Source organism: Coregonus lavaretus (assembly GCF_964263955.1).
Source record: "Coregonus lavaretus genome assembly, chromosome: 1".
NCBI lineage: Eukaryota > Metazoa > Chordata > Actinopteri > Salmoniformes > Salmonidae > Coregonus > Coregonus lavaretus.
In genome coordinates, this window is record NC_139988.1 from 70,889,391 (window position 1) to 70,905,442 (window position 16,052).

At 47.3% G+C, this 16,052-nt stretch overlaps 1 protein-coding gene across 1 annotated transcript in view; it reads right to left on the bottom strand.

Moving 5' to 3' along the window:
• Nucleotides 1–1,616: 1,616 nt before the first annotated feature.
• The window catches only part of kcnj19b (potassium inwardly rectifying channel subfamily J member 19b), a gene marked incomplete at both ends in the record, with an annotated part of 41,642 nt that continues 27,206 nt past the window's right edge, over nucleotides 1,617–16,052 (bottom strand). The window contains 2 exons of the mRNA XM_084167512.1: nucleotides 1,617–2,131; nucleotides 4,185–4,401. Coding sequence (XP_084023638.1) covers nucleotides 1,617–2,131; nucleotides 4,185–4,401 — 732 coding nt within the window. The remainder of the gene's footprint in view (nucleotides 2,132–4,184; nucleotides 4,402–16,052) is intronic.

Below are 16,052 nucleotides of genomic sequence, written 5' to 3' on the forward strand. Positions count from 1 at the left end.
AGCCTGCGTAAAAAATAAAGCAGAGCTCATGCATTTCATGCATCTTTTTTCAAATCATCATTAGAGTCACATCATGCAGCCTTAGAATGTATTAAAAATCTAAACATATAGCCCAACGTTTGTATCACAACTAAAGTTACATAAATAACTCTAAAGTAAGCATGTAGGAGTACCTGTTTCTACTACTCAACACAGAATAGCCGCATGTGCACACTCCCTCAAATCATTTGGAGAAAATATTATTTCTATTTTATTCAGCTATGTTCAATTGTATTATTCATACTATAAAATACTATAAAATAATGCCACGGAATTCTAAGCAAATCGTGTCTGCTAAATGAACTAGCATTGCCCACAGCCATATGGCATAGCCAGATTAGGGCCTAACATAAGGGCAACTCAGAGTTTGCTATTCTGTTCTTCTGAAATGTCTTACTTCATATCATATTTCTTTAGACCTGTCTAAAATAAATAATGGATTTATTGTGATGGTGTAGGCTATATTACATGGATTTATTAGACTTTTTAAAATGTAGATGTTCCAAAGGTCTGCATCAGTGGCTTGTAGGCTATGTGTGGAAGCCAGGTGATGCTAAATGTGTTTATGTTAATTAACGGTCAATTACCATGAGACCGGCAGTTAATTGCTTGACAATCACTAGCTGACAGAATTTCATGACCACCACAGCCCTAAATAGGACTAAACCAAATCAAACTTGATTTAAAGTGCATTTAAAGTTTGATTTGATTTAGTCCTATTCTTTAAAAGTTACATCTCCTTCAAATGTTGATTTTTGGTTGCTTTGACAACCAAACACTATTCAATATCACTAAATAGCATTACATTTTAAATCAACCAGAGCATGAAAACCTAGGCCTATTGCAATGTCTATTTTTAGTTGAATTCTGGAGTGAATTGAAACATTAGCTGTTGATGACGTTGCAAATGCTATATAGGCCTAAATAAATACCATAATTGATGATACATGAGTGATAAAGTATGGTCACATTTCATTTGTTCTGTTAAACCTAGCCTTTGGAATGATTTTGATAGCAACAGTGAATCTATTTAGTTTGTAAGTGGAGATCTCTCAACAATCATTCTCACTCACGATTGCACATTGGTAATAGTCAGTGACAAGTATCATAGCTAGGCAGAGCTGCGCGTAGTTAAAACTCTGGATGGGAGACCAAAGGGTAGCTGTAGATAGATCAATTCTCCAGTAGGACGTGCTGCCCAGCCTATAGTATTTTTTCTGATAGTGGATATAACGTTGAAGATCTGACGTTGTTTTAAAGGTACAAATTCAACATATTTTATACAAGGTTTGTCTATGTTGAAATTTGGTTAGGATGATGACATAATCCTGTGGTTGAAATTTCCCCTCAAAACAAAATGTATTTTCCGCGTAGATTCCACGTCACAATACGTTGACAAATTACATTGAATCAATGTTGACTCAACCAGTTAAAAGTCATCACAGTAGTCAAATTTCCTGTTGAAAACTGCGTTATCCATTAAGCATTGCTTCCTATATCTATTTAGAGTTTTTTGGGGAGTCTGTTTGTTTCCGCCGATTAATAGTCATTTAACGGTCAATTGTCCACGGTCAATGTCAACGGTCAGTGTTCATTCGGCGCAGTTTGGCAGGCAGGTTATCCTCCTGCCGCCCCCCACCCTCAGGCAAAGGGATCTGGACAATGGTTGGGTTTGGGGCCAGCATGGGGCTCAGGGCAGGGGGAAGTCTCCGCTCTGAATGAGTCAGGTCCTCCTTGTAAGAGCTCATACGCTGTAACTTGCTGGGCAGCCTCCCCATCGCTTGTTCCTGGGTAGCCTCTCCATGGTCGGCAAAGTCCACTGACAGCATCCTCTCCCTGCGGCCCCGGCCCTGGCCCCCATTCCCCAGGGGAGGGGAGGTGGGGACGCCTGGTGGAGGGTTGGGGGAAGTCAGGGAGTTCTTCTCCTCGTGCTCCTTGATGCTGTAAGGGGGAGTGTTGACCTCGAAGGTGTTGTGGAATTGGGAGTAGTCGACCCGGAAGAAGCCCTCCTCCAGGGACATGACGGGCAGGAAGCGGTGGCCCCACAACACCTCGTCCTCCGTGTAGGAGGTCCGTGCCTGACACGTCATACCTGGGACGAGGGAGGGAGGGAGGGAGAAAGAGTAGATGGGGAATACAGAGAACAGATGGGAAGATAAGGAGAAAAACAGAAGTTAAAGCGAGTGAGAGGTGCATAGAAGACAAGATGGAAAAAGAAGGACACAGAGACAAGGGGAGGGAAAGACGAAGAGAGAAATAGAGTGAGAGGGAGAAGTGTCGGAGAATGACAGAGATAAAAAAGAAAGCGAAAACCTATAATTTAATCTAATATTGAACCTTTTCACATGTGAGTTCCAAATATCTCTAACGGTCGCCCCAGCGTGAGTTGTTTTATGCACGTGATGTCAGAATGCATACACTATTCCAAAATGTGGTTGTTATGCAACTGGACAGTTAACACACACTGCCTGCTAATTATCTATAGGCTATGTTTCAACTTGTCAATTTCAAATTATTTTCTAACAAGTTGTATTTTCTAACAACAGTTTGAATTGAGGTGTGTTCCGCCTCCTCATTAATTCACATAGAAGTAGCCCATTTCAGTGTTGCGGACAATTTTATGTTTGAGGCTTTACTGAGCCGGACAAACTTCCCTCTTTGAGGAGAGCCCTTCCCCATTTTCTCCGCACATCAAGTATGCAGACATTTGCACAGTCTTGCACGAACTGGCTCATTTTCTGGCTGGCGCTCACATTGCCTCCATGTTTTCCTTACAAATAATAACTTTGGACATGTGTGCGTTCCTATCAAAGTAAGTGCCTTATTTTCTGTATATCGTGTTGTCGTTTCTACTGTAGCATGAAGTCTGTATGTATGTATGGAGCATAATGTATTTACAGTTTCATTCACATGTTTTCAAGTACTGGTGACAAATCATGCATTCAGATTATTGCATAGATTGTAATGGACACCTATGATGTGTGTAAAATACTTTTTTGAAGGTTGTACTGATTATAATGAGCTAATGCTAAGCTATTTAACAGCTATGTGTGGCGTCATGTTTGTTGACATTATACAATGCATTCTCTGTGTCACGTAAACGTCTGTCAGACCAAAGATGTTATAATGAGGTGAAGGAATGGTTCACTCATCTTTCGGGTAAACTTCCAGAAGTGAATGAAGGGAAGTGAATGATCATAGACGACACACCCCCTTCAGCATGCATACTGCAAACAGACCAAACTCATCTTGTCTCCTCTTATTATCTTTGGTTGACGTGAAAAACAAACTTGGCGACGCGCACTAACTACCCATTGTTGGTTTACTTTCGATTTCTAGAAAGTGTTTTACTCAATTATTTCGATCAATGTTGAGCACACCCATGATGTGATGAATTATAAATGGTAATTGCTATTAGCTAATTCATATTGTGGTTTCTGTCAGCCGAGAGTTATCTAAATATGACCGCTTGTGTTACATCAATCTTTCCTCAGTTAGCGCAAGGACTAATGTAGCCTATATTTTCCGGTTTGGATGATTGTGTTATGCTGTTGCTACTTCTGTGAATGTCTAAACATTGCATCCAAAAATAAATTGGTCACATTCAGGACATAACTTTGTAAGGACTGTGTTTGTGCAAAATGTTTCTGTGAAAAAACAGTGTGGCTAGCTCAAATGCTGACTGTTGCGTCAATCGAAACTGGACGTTCTAAATTAGCGTTCTAATCACACCGGTTTGAGCGTACGCTGCAGGGAACCCTTCAGAATGATCACACCCGTTTGTTGGTACGTGTGAAAAGGTTAAAGATAAATGTAATATTCTCTTAATATTTGATTTGATTATACTGGGAATGGTAGTCCTCATATTTTGCCTCAAAGAAATGGAGAAATATGTATTTTATTGTTTTTTATTGTTTTGAAAACAAAATACAAACAAGACTACAAAATATACACTATCAACAAGCTTAACAAGCTTATATTTTGGGTTCAGATGGGGTAAGGCAGTTGAACTAAACCCATGAGCCATTTACTGTATATTCTTCCATCAATGGCTATATATCATGAATTTAAAAGTCCAGAAATGGATGTACCCCAGAATGCCCATTTAAAGAACAGATTGAATTAAAGAAAGAGTCTGCTTTTACCAGTGGTTTCCACAATGCCCTCCAGGATGACCACGATCTCAAACTCATCGTTCATGAGCGAGCGCTGGGACAGGTCGAAGAAGGGGCTCTTGGAATTGATCTCGTGGCAGATAGTCAGAGGGGACACCAGGAAGAGCTGGTCTGCCCCCGTCCCGAATCCTACGTCTAGCTCACACTGGTCCAGAGGTAGAAACTCCCCCTCTGGAGTCTGACGAGACTGGAAAACAAAAGAGTGTGGCACATGTTATGCCTGTAAGAGGAGGGATGTTGTGTAAGAAACTGTACACTGTGATACTGCATTATGGTAGAAACTCAGTACTACTGTATAGGGATTCTCCCAAGTTTCAATACCGGGAATAATTCATACTTATCCCGAGAGTCTTGGGGAATACAGGAAAAATTGGAATTGCCCATTTAAAGCATTTAAAACCAAGATATGGTCACTATGCCAAGGTTCTCCCCAAATAAGAGGGGCAGTGCGCCACCTTGTCGGCTTGCCTGCGAAACTACAATAGGTAAAGATTGCAGAGCAAATTAAACTGACATTTAGTAATGATAGAGTAACTATCTTTGATCACCAATGATATTGGTTTGAATTGCCAAACAGGCCATTCATAAATTCTGAGCATGATCATGTTCCTCAATGAATTCAGCACATTTCAGCAGTAGGCTATCCCGACACAGAGCACACTCAGGACGCACAGAGCGCACCCCGAGTATAGCATTGTCGAATCATACAAACATTGTAACGGCAGTCAAATGACAAAAGTTGTTAAGTTTGCTAGATAACCTCCTTCAACAATGACAGAAATCTCCTACAGTGGGGAAAAAAAGTATTTAGTCAGCCACCAATTGTGCAAGTTCTCCCACTTAAAAAGATGAGAGAGGCCTGTAATTTTCATCATAGGTACACGTCAACTATGACAGACAAAATGAGAAAAATAAATCCAGAAAATCACATTGTAGGATTTTTTATGAATTTATTTGCAAATTATGGTGGAAAATAAGTATTTGGTCAATAACAAAAGTTTCTCAATACTTTGTTATATACCCTTTGTTGGCAATGACACAGGTCAAACGTTTTCTGTAAGTCTTCACAAGGTTTTCACACACTGTTGCTGGTATTTTGGCCCATTCCTCCATGCAGATCTCCTCTAGAGCAGTGATGTTTTGGGGCTGTCGCTGGGCAACACGGACTTTCAACTCCCTCCAAAGATTTTCTATGGGGTTGAGATCTGGAGACTGGCTAGGCCACTCCAGGACCTTGAAATGCTTCTTACGAAGCCACTCCTTCGTTGCCCGGGCGGTGTGTTTGGGATCATTGTCATGCTGAAAGACCAAGCCACGTTTCATCTTCAATGCCCTTGCTGATGGAAGGAGGTTTTCACTCAAAATATCATGATACATGGCCCCATTCATTCTTTCCTTTACACGGATCAGTCATCCTGGTCCCTTTGCAGAAAAACAGCCCCAAAGCATGATGTTTCCACCCCCATGCTTCACAGTAGGTATGGTGTTCTTTGGATGCAACTCAGCATTCTTTGTCCTCCAAACACGACGAGTTGAGTTTTTACCAAAAAGTTCTATTTTGGTTTCATCTGACCATATGACATTCTCCCAATCCTCTTCTGGATCATCCAAATGCACTCTAGCAAACTTCAGACGGGCCTGGACATGTACTGGCTTAAGCAGGGGGACACGTCTGGCACTGCAGGATTTGAGTCCCTGGCGGCGTAGTGTGTTACTGATGGTAGGCTTTGTTACTTTGGTCCCAGCTCTCTGCAGGTCATTCACTAGGTCCCCCCGTGTGGTTCTGGGATTTTTGCTCACCGTTCTTGTGATCATTTTGACCCCACGGGGTGAGATCTTGCGTGGAGCCCCAGATCGAGGGAGATTATCAGTGGTCTTGTATGTCTTTCATTTCCTAATAATTGCTCCCACAGTTGATTTCTTCAAACCAAGCTGCTTACCTATTGCAGATTCAGTCTTCCCAGCCTGGTGCAGGTCTACAATTTTGTTTCTGGTGTCCTTTGACAGCTCTTTGGTCTTGGCCATAGTGGAGTTTGGAGTGTGACTGTTTGAGGTTGTGGACAGGGGTCTTTTATACTGATAACAAGTTCAAACAGATGCCATTAATACAGGTAACGAGTGGAGCCTCTTAAAGAAGAAGTTACAGGTCTGTGAGAGCCAGAAATCTTGCTTGTTTGTAGGTGACCAAATACTTATTTTCCACCATAATTTGCAAATAAATTCATAAAAAATCCTACAATGTGATTATCTGGATTTCTTTTTCTCAATTTGTCTGTCATAGTTGACGTGTACCTATGATGAAAATTACAGGCCTCTCTCATCTTTTTAAGTGGGAGAACTTGCACAATTGGTGGCTGACTAAATACTATTTTTCCCCACTGTATATTTGGCAAAATCGAGTTAATGATTACACAGATAGCAGATCAGCTCATGAATAACGGGGAGGCGAAGAGTGCAAATAATTTAAATATTAACGTGTACCAACTCTGTTTAAAAAATATCCATATCTACTCTCATACCGTTTGTTGATCACACATTCTCTAGCGAAGCTCAGCAAGTACGAGGAAATGTTATAGCGGTATTTTGACATGCATAGGCGAGACAGGCTTTCATAATGCAACCTATATATTACAGAATAAAGTTAGGAATTTTCATGCAAGACATGTGTCAGGATTTTGGGTTTCTATGGAATTGGGACTGCATAGGAAAATAGCCTGGGCTCTAGGACAGGAGAAGATACTATAGCATTTTCCCTCATGCCTCTGAATTGTTAACAGACTTCATGTCTGTGACAGTGACACATAGTGAATTGTGCATAGACCTATCAAATTTGTATTAATGACAGCCCCGGGATTCCGGTTACCCATGTTAATCCCTACTACTGTATATGCCTTACAGATCCTTTCAGATCTATGAAGAGCTATCGTATAAAGAAGGGTCTAGAAGAGGGGGTAGGGGAAAGTGATTAATTTTGGACTGGGTGCAAGACTGAATCAGATAAAGACTGATCCCCTACTCCATTTCCTCTCCCGTGTAGCAATTACTAAGGACTTAAAACCAGCTCTGTATGCTGCATGAAGGAAGATAACTATTTTGGAAACCGAGTGCGTCTTCATCCTTACATTTTGCAAAACGTTTTAATCACTGTGGAAATAAAGACAATTAATTTCCTAAAATAACTTTACCCGACCCATTGTGCAACTGACACGTTTACTTTAGGCCTATAGCATTGGGTTCCTATAGTTCTCCCAAACTCTCCAGTAGCGTGCTCTAGCACAGAGAGCCTGGCCTCTTTGACAAGACTGCCAGGAGGACCACAGATGGCGAAACAGACTGCGATTCTTATTCACAGCGGCGTTGGGGACAGAAGGGTGCAACATTTCACAGGAAGGAGTCTGTACCCACAGCTCCCTCATCGCCTTGGCTTGGAAAAGCTGTTTTTTCCCAGTATCTTCACATTTTAGTGCCAGGCGCCTATGGTGCATCATTAAAATGTCTTATAGCCATTGATGGAGGCAGTGTGTAAGTTACATGTTTACGGTCAATGTTCCTGTTATGGTCCTGGTGTGAGCTCTTAACCTGAACGACATGCGATGGTCATAACCACTTTAAACACATAAACCCTTTATAAGGCATATGCTTCACAAATAAGTTATAGGCAAATGTCATGTCAATAACTGGCCTGCTACACCAGACGTGTAATGTTTGCAGAGCGTGATATGCTCCTACTCATTTCAATGACGTGCCGGCTTTGTGAGAGTAAAAAGTTACGCTTCCAGTGTAGCAAGTAAAAAAACTGTTTTCTAGATGCCCTAGTGTAGCTCCTAAATTAGACTATAAAGGGTGGCAAAAGGATTATACAGCATTTGGTCAAGCACCACATTTTATATCACCCTTTATGTAGTATGATCTTGCTTATTAATGCTTTATGAACACTCAATAAAGCCTTGATAAGTTGTTTTATTCAGATTAAAGTGGGATCCAATGGTCTAGTATACCAGAGAGACGTATGTTGAGAAGAAGGGAGCGGAGCAGAAGAGCAAGAGGTCAAAGAGAAGGAGTGGTGTGTGAGAGTGAGGGGAGAGCAATAGACAACAATGAGAGACAGAACATTAGAGAGAGAAGAGGGGAAGGAAAGAAAAAGGGAAGACAAAGTCATGAGGGAGAGAACGTGAGTCAGAGATAAGAAAGAAGAGACAGAAATAAATCAGGAGTGATGTGGGATTGAGAGTAGGGCTGTTACGGTGACCGTATTACCGCTACACTGGGGGGTCACGAGTCAGGATGGCAGTCAAATTCCACGTGGCCGTTAGTCACGGTAATTAGGCTTCTCCAAGCTCTGATGCTGCTGATGGTCATTAGTAGCCTACCAAACTTGCTAACTGCCTGGTACTCAGCTCTCTATTGTCCCTCTAATCACTCTAACATCAATGCAAATAGTTTCGAAAATCTAATCAAACACTTAATGAGAGCGCATGAGCTCATTTTGCTCAACAATTCTCTCTTTACAACAGGAGTATAGCCTACCTGGCTGGCATGAAAATGAACCACAGGAAAAGCGCCCTCCATTCGCTATTGAAGTGCATAGATGACGTATTTTTTCCCCTGCCCCTATTCCGACAGGTGCATGATAATGGTCCATTTTAAATCAAAACTAATTTCACACACATTACCAGTCAAAAGTTTGGACACTGTCACGGATGCCGCCGAGGCCGCTCCTCCTCCTTGCTCGGGCAGGCTTCGGCGTTCGTCGTCCCCGGAGTACTAGCTACTACCGCTCGATGTTTTCGATGTTTGTTTTGTAATGTCTAGTTGGTACACCTGTTTCGTATTCTGTATTGATTATGTTACATATAAGTTCCCTTGTTTTATGTTTGCCTTTGTGTGTTATTGTCCGCGTGTCCTGTATGTATGGTTGGCATTGATCATCCTGTTTATTACGCACTCCGCGTATTATCCTCCTCTTGTGTTTTGGAGGCTTTTGTTTTGTGCGTATTTTTGGAAAGTAAAGCAGTCGTTACTGATCTTCTGTGTCCTGCGCCTGACTTCACCGCTGCATACACTTCAGCATTTTGACAGAATAACACACCACCCATGGAGTCAGCAGGAGCAGCGGCGGTGACCGAGTCACTGGAGGATCGGGTCAGCAGCCAGGACGCCATGATCCATAGACTCGGCTCCGCCATGCAAGACGTGATGGACACCCTGCGCCGATGGGAAAGAGGAGGCTTGCCCACACCTCCTCCTACATTACCACCACCATCGGCCAGCCCCATCGTACCATCTCCGGAGTCCAGTGGGATTCGGCTCTCGCTCCCGAGGGCATTTGATGGCACCGCAGCCGGGTGTCAGGGGTTCCTACTTCAAGTGGAACTCTACCTGGCAACCATACACCCGGCGCCCTCGGGATACGAGAGCGTTTCCGCCCTCATCTCCTGTCTATCCGGCAAGGCGCTGGAGTGGGCCAATGCCGAATGGAGGGGAATAGACGCCGCCACCATCAGCTACGCGGAGTTCTCCCGCCGCTTCAGGGCTGTTTTCGATCATCCCCCAGAGGGTAAAGCGGCGGGGGAGCGTCTGTTCCACCTCCGACAGGGGAAGAGGAGCGCACAAGAGTTCGCCCTGGACTTCCGGACTCTAGCGACGGATGCGGGGTGGAATGAGAGGGCCCTCATCGACCACTATCGGTGCAGCCTGCGAGAGGACGTTCGACGAGAGTTGGCCTGCAGGGACACCAATCTAAACTTCGATCAGTTGGTGGACATGTCGATCCGTCTGGATACCCTGCTGGCTACCCGCGGACGTCCGGAGTTGGGGCCGTCCATTCCATCCCCCAGCACCTCCGAGCCGAGCCCTATGGAGCTCGGGTGTGCTGGCGCTATAGAGAGGAGGAGAGAGATCCGGAGGGAGGCCGTCCTCTGTACCAACTGTGGCCGTAGAGGACACACTGCGGTTCGGTGCTGGGGAGGGACTCCAGTGGATCGAGGCAACAGGTCACGCACTGGGGAGTCATTCCAGGTGAGTAGGCGCCCAACTCACCCAGAGCTCTCTGTTGTTCACCTGTGTATACCAGTAGTATTTCCCCAGGTTGCATCTCATTCCCAGCATAAGGCGCTAGTCGATTCAGGCGCAGCTGGGAATTTTATTGATCGTAATTTTTGTGTTAAGTTAGGGATTCCCCTCCTACCAGTAGATGTGCCCTTTCCTATTCATGCCCTAGATAGCCGTCCGTTGGGATCTGGGTTGATTAGGGAGGTCACAGCGCCACTAAAGATGAAGACGCAGGGGGGTCATGAGGAGATCATTCAGTTGTATCTGATCGACTCTCCTGCGTATCCCGTGGTGCTGGGACTTCCTTGGTTAATCTCCCATGAGCCCACCATTTTGTGGCAACAGAGGGCTCTCAAGGAGTGGTCTGACCAGTGTGTCGGGCGGTGTCTAGGTGTTTCCGTAGGGGCGACCACGGTGGAAAGTCCGAACCAAGTGCCCGCACTGCACATTCCTCCTGAGTATGATGATTTGGCACTCGTGTTCAGCAAGACGAGGGCGACGCGATTGCCACCTCATAGACAGGGGGATTGTGCGATAGACCTCCAGGCAGGTGCTGCACTTCCGCGTAGTCATGTGTATCCTCTGTCTCAAGAGGAGACGGCGGCTATGGAGACATACATAGCCGAGTCTCTGAGACAGGGATACATATGGCCCTCCACTTCTCCTGCGTCCTCGAGTTTCTTTTTTGTGAAGAAGAAGGATGGAGGGTTGCGCCCGTGTATTGATTACCGTAGTCTCAATCAGATCACTGTTAAATACAGTTATCCTCTCCCTCTGATTGCGAGTATGACGGAATCATTACACAGAGCGCGTTTCTTCACAAAACTGGATCTCAGGAGCGCCTACAACTTGGTGCACATTAGGGAGGGAGATGAATGGAAGACAGCATTTAGTACCACCTCGGGTCACTATGAGTATCTCGTCATGCCATACGGGTTAATGAATGCTCCTTCAGTCTTCCAATCCTTTGTGGACGAGATCTTCCGGGATTTGCATGGGCAGGGTTTAGTGGTGTATATTGACGACATTCTAGTGTACTCTTCTACACGAGCCGAGCATGTAGCCCTGGTGCGTCGAGTGTTGGGTAGGCTGTTGGAGCATGACTTGTATGTCATGCTTTAGCGTTCCAGGTGGAGGTGGACGCGTCAGAGGCCGGTATTGGGGCTGTACTGTCTCAACGCTCAGGCACGCCTCCTAAACTCTGGCCCTGCGCTTTTTACTCTAAGAAGCTCAGCCCGGCGGAACGTAATTATGACGTGGGGGACAGGGAGCTGCTAGCCGTGGTTCAAGCCCTAAAGGTGTGGAGGCATTGGCTTGAGGGGGCTCAACACCCTTTTCTCATTCTGACTGACCATCGTAACCTGGAGTACATCCAGGCAGCTAGGAGACTGAACCCTCGTCAGGCTAGGTGGGCCATGTTTCTGGCCCGGTTTGTTTTTAAGCTCACTTACATCCCAGGGTCCCAGAACGTTAAGGCAGACGCCCTGTCCCGGCGATATGACACAGAGGAGAGGTCCATTGAGCCCATTCCCATACTGCCAGAGTCTTGTCTGGTGGCACCGGTGGTGTGGGAGGTCGATGCGGAAATCGAGTGGGCGTTACGTACTGACCCTACTCCTCCAGAGTGTCCAGTGGGGCGGACGTACGTTCCGCTCGAGATTCGTGATCGTCTCATTTATTGGGCTCATACGTCACCCTCCTCTGGACATCCTGGTATTGGCCGGACAGTGCACTGCCTTAGTGAAAAGTACTGGTGGCCAACATTGGCTAAGGACGTGAGGGTTTATGTCTCCTCCTGCTCGGTGTGCGCTCAGTGTAAGGCGCCTAGACACCTGCCCAGGGGGAAGTTACAACCCCTACCCGTTCCACAACGGCCGTGGTCTCACCTATCGGTAGACTTTGTCACGGACCTTCCCCCCTCCCAGGGGAATACCACTATTCTGGTCGTTGTGGATCGGTTCTCTAAGGCCTGTCATCTCATCCCAATGTCGGGTCTCCCTACTGCCCTACAGACTGCTGAGGCTTTGTTTACCCATGTCTTCCGGCACTACGGGGTACCCGAGGATATAGTGTCTGATCGGGGTCCCCAATTCACCTCTAGAGTCTGGAGGGCGTTCATGGAATGCTTGGGGGTCTCGGTTAGCCTTACCTCGGGTTTCCACCCTGAGAGTAATGGGCAGGTGGAGAGAGTGAACCAGGATGTGGGTAGGTTTCTGAGATCTTATTGCCAGGACCGGCAGGAGGAGTGGTCGGGGTATATCCCCTGGGCAGAGATTGCCCAGAACTCCCTTCGCCATTCCTCTACGAATCTGACCCCTTTCCAGTGTGTGTTGGGGTATCAGCCGGTTCTGGCACCATGGCATCAGAGCCAGATCGAGGCTCCTGCGGTGGATGAGTGGTTTCGGCGCTCGGAGGAGACATGGAACGCTGCGCATGTACATCTGCAGCGGGCTATCCGTAGGCAGAAGGCGAGCGCCGATCTCCACCGCAGTGAGGGTCAAGTGTACGCACCTGGAGATCGAGTCTGGCTCTCGACTCGAAACCTGCTCCTTCGCCTGCCCTGCCGGAAGCTGGGTCGGCGGTTTGTGGGGCCATTTAAAGTCCTGAGGAGATTGAACGAGGTATGTTACAGGTTACAACTGCCTAATGATTATCACATTAACCCCTCGTTCCATGTGTCTCTCCTCAGGCCGGTGGTAGCTGGTCCACTCCAGGACAATGAGATACGGGAGACTCCTCCGCCCCCACTGGACATCGAGGGGGCTCCAGCGTACTCAGTCCGGTCCATCGTGGATTCGAGACGTCGGGTGGGGGGTCTGCAGTATCTCGTGGAGTGGGAGGGGTACGGTCCAGAGGAACGGTGCTGGGTGCCTAGGGGGGACATTTTAGATCCCTCCCTCCTGACGGAGTTCCACCGGAGTCATCCCACGCGCCCTGCTCCGTGTCCTCCTGGCCCTCCCCGAGGCCGGCTGGAGCCGCGCGTCAAGGGGGGGGTACTGTCACGGATGCCGCCGAGGCTGCTCCTCCTCCTTGCTCGAGCAGGCTTCGTCCCCGGAGTACTAGCTACTACCGCTCGATGTTTTCGATGTTTGTTTTGTAATGTCTAGTTGGTACACCTGTTTCGTATTCTGTATTGATTATGTTACATATAAGTTCCCTTGTTTTATGTTTGCCTTTGTGTGTTATTGTCCGCGTGTCCTGTATGTATGTGTCACGCCCTGGCTCTGGGGACTATGTTATGTTGAGCCAGGGTGTGTAAGTCTATGTTTTGTATATCTATGTTGGCCTGAGTGACTCCCAATCAGAGGCAACGAGTGTCAGCTGGTTGTCTCTGATTGGGAGCCATATTTAACTATCGGTCTTTTCACTTTGTGTTGTGGTTTCTTGTTCCTTTTGGTTTGTGTATCGAAGGACTTCACGTTTCGTTCATTGTTTTGATCGTGTGATCTAGTTAATAAATATAAATATGTTCACCCGCAACGCTGCGCCTTGGTCCACTCTGTTAGACGATCGTGACAGAAGAAACCACCAAGACAGGACCAAGCAGCATGAAGAGGAGAGAGGAAGGACCTGGGATCAGGGGAGTAGGAGTTTCGGCTGGGCCACGCTAAGTGAAGAGGAGAGAGGCTGGTCTATGAAGCAATGGATCGAGAGTCTGGCGAGAGCTAGGGAGGCCTGGTCCACGGGGAGGAGAGAACCCCAGAAATTTTTTAGGGGGGGGCTCACGACGTGGACGACGGGGCAGCAGGAGGCCGCGATGGAGCGGTCCAGCGGGTGTGAAGAGGAGGCCGCCAGGTTAAGGGGGCCACTGGTCACAGAGGAGAGGGAAAGTGTGGAGGCACGGCGAGAGGTACTGGGGTGTATTACCAGTCCGGTCCGGCCCGTTCCTGATCCCTGCATAGGGCCAGTGGCGTGTGTCCCCAGTACGGTTCGGCCTGTTCCTGCCTCTTGCACCGAGCCTGTGGTGCGCGTCGTCAGCCCTGTCCGGCCCGTTCCTGCTCTCCGTACCAAGTCGGTGGTGCGCGTCGCCAGCCCGGTCCGGCCCATTCCTGCTCTCCGCACCAAGTCTGTGGTGCGCGTCGCCAGCCCAGTCCGGCCCATCCAAGCTTCCCGCACCAAGCCAGTGGTGTGCGTCGTCAGTCCGGCACGGCCCGTTCCTGCTCTCCGCACCAAGTCTGTGGTGCGCGTCGCCAGGCCGGCCCATCCAAGCTTCCCGCACCAAGCCAGTGGTGTGCGTCGTCAGTCCGGCACGGCCCGTGCCTGCTCTCCGCACCAAGTCTATGGTGCGTTTCGTCAGCCCTGTCCGGCCCGTTCCTGCTCTCCGCACCAAGTCTGTGGTGCGCGTCGCCAGCCCAGTCCGGCCCATCCAAGCTCCCCGCACCAGGTCAGTGGTGCGCGTCGTCAGCCCGGTCCGGCTCATTCCTGCTCCCCGCACCAAGTCAGGGGTGCGCTTCGTCAGCCCGGTCCGGCCCGTTCCTCCTCCACGCATCAAGCCAGGGGTGTGCGTCGTCAGTCCAGCACAACCCGTGCCTGGGTCATGGCCGGAGCCGGATCCGCCGCCGAGGCGGAGTGCCCACCCGGTCCCTCCCCTGTTGTGGTTGTTTGGCGCGGCCGGAGTCCGCGCCTTTGGGGGGGGGTACTGTCACGCCCTGGCTCTGGGGACTATGTTATGTTGAGCCAGGGTGTGTAAGTCTATGTTTTGTATATCTATGTTGGCCTGAGTGACTCCCAATCAGAGGCAACGAGTGTCAGCTGGTTGTCTCTGATTGGGAGCCATATTTAACTATCGGTCTTTTCACTTTGTGTTGTGGTTTCTTGTTACTTTTGGTTTGTGTATCGAAGGACTTCACGTTTCGTTCATTGTTTTGATCGTGTGATCTAGTTAATAAATATAAATATGTTCACCCGCAACGCTGCGCCTTGGTCCACTCTGTTAGACGATCGTGACAGTATGGTTGGCATTGATCATCCTGTTTATTACGCACTCCGCGTATTATCCTCCTCTTGTGTTTTGGAGGCTTTTGTTTTGTGCGTATTTTTGGAAAGTAAAGCAGTCGTTACTGATCTTCTGTGTCCTGCGCCTGACTTCACCGCTGCATACACTTCAGCATTTTGACAGACACACCTACTCATTCAAGGGTTTTTCTTAATTTTTACTATTTTCTACAATGTATAATAATAGTGAAGACATCAAAACTATGAAATAACAGATATGGAATCATGTACTTACCAAAAAAGAGTTAAACAAATCAAAATATATTATATATTTGAGATTCTTCAAATAGACACCCTTTGCCTTCATGACAGCTTTGCACACTTGGCATTCTCTCAACCAGCTTCACCTGGAATGCTTTTCCAAAACTCTTGAAGGAGTTCCCACATATGCTGAGCACTTGTTGGCTGCTTTTCCTTCACTCTGCTGTCCGACTCATCCCAAACCATCTCAATTGGGTTGAGGTCGGGGGATTGTGGAGGCCAGGTCATCTGATGCAGCATTCCATCACTCTCCTTCTTGTTAAAATAGCCCTTACACCGCCTGGAGGTGTGTTGGGTCATTGTCCTGTTGAAAAACAATGATAGTTCCACTAAGCCCAAACCCGATGGGATGGCGTATCGCTGCAGAATGCTGTGGTAGCCTTGCTGGTTAAGTGTGCCTTGAATTCTAAATAAATCACTGACAGTGTCACCAGCAAAGCACCCCCACACCATAACACCTCCTCCTCCATGCTTTCCGGTGGGAACTACACAAGCGGAGATCATCCATTCACCCACACCGCGTCTCACAAA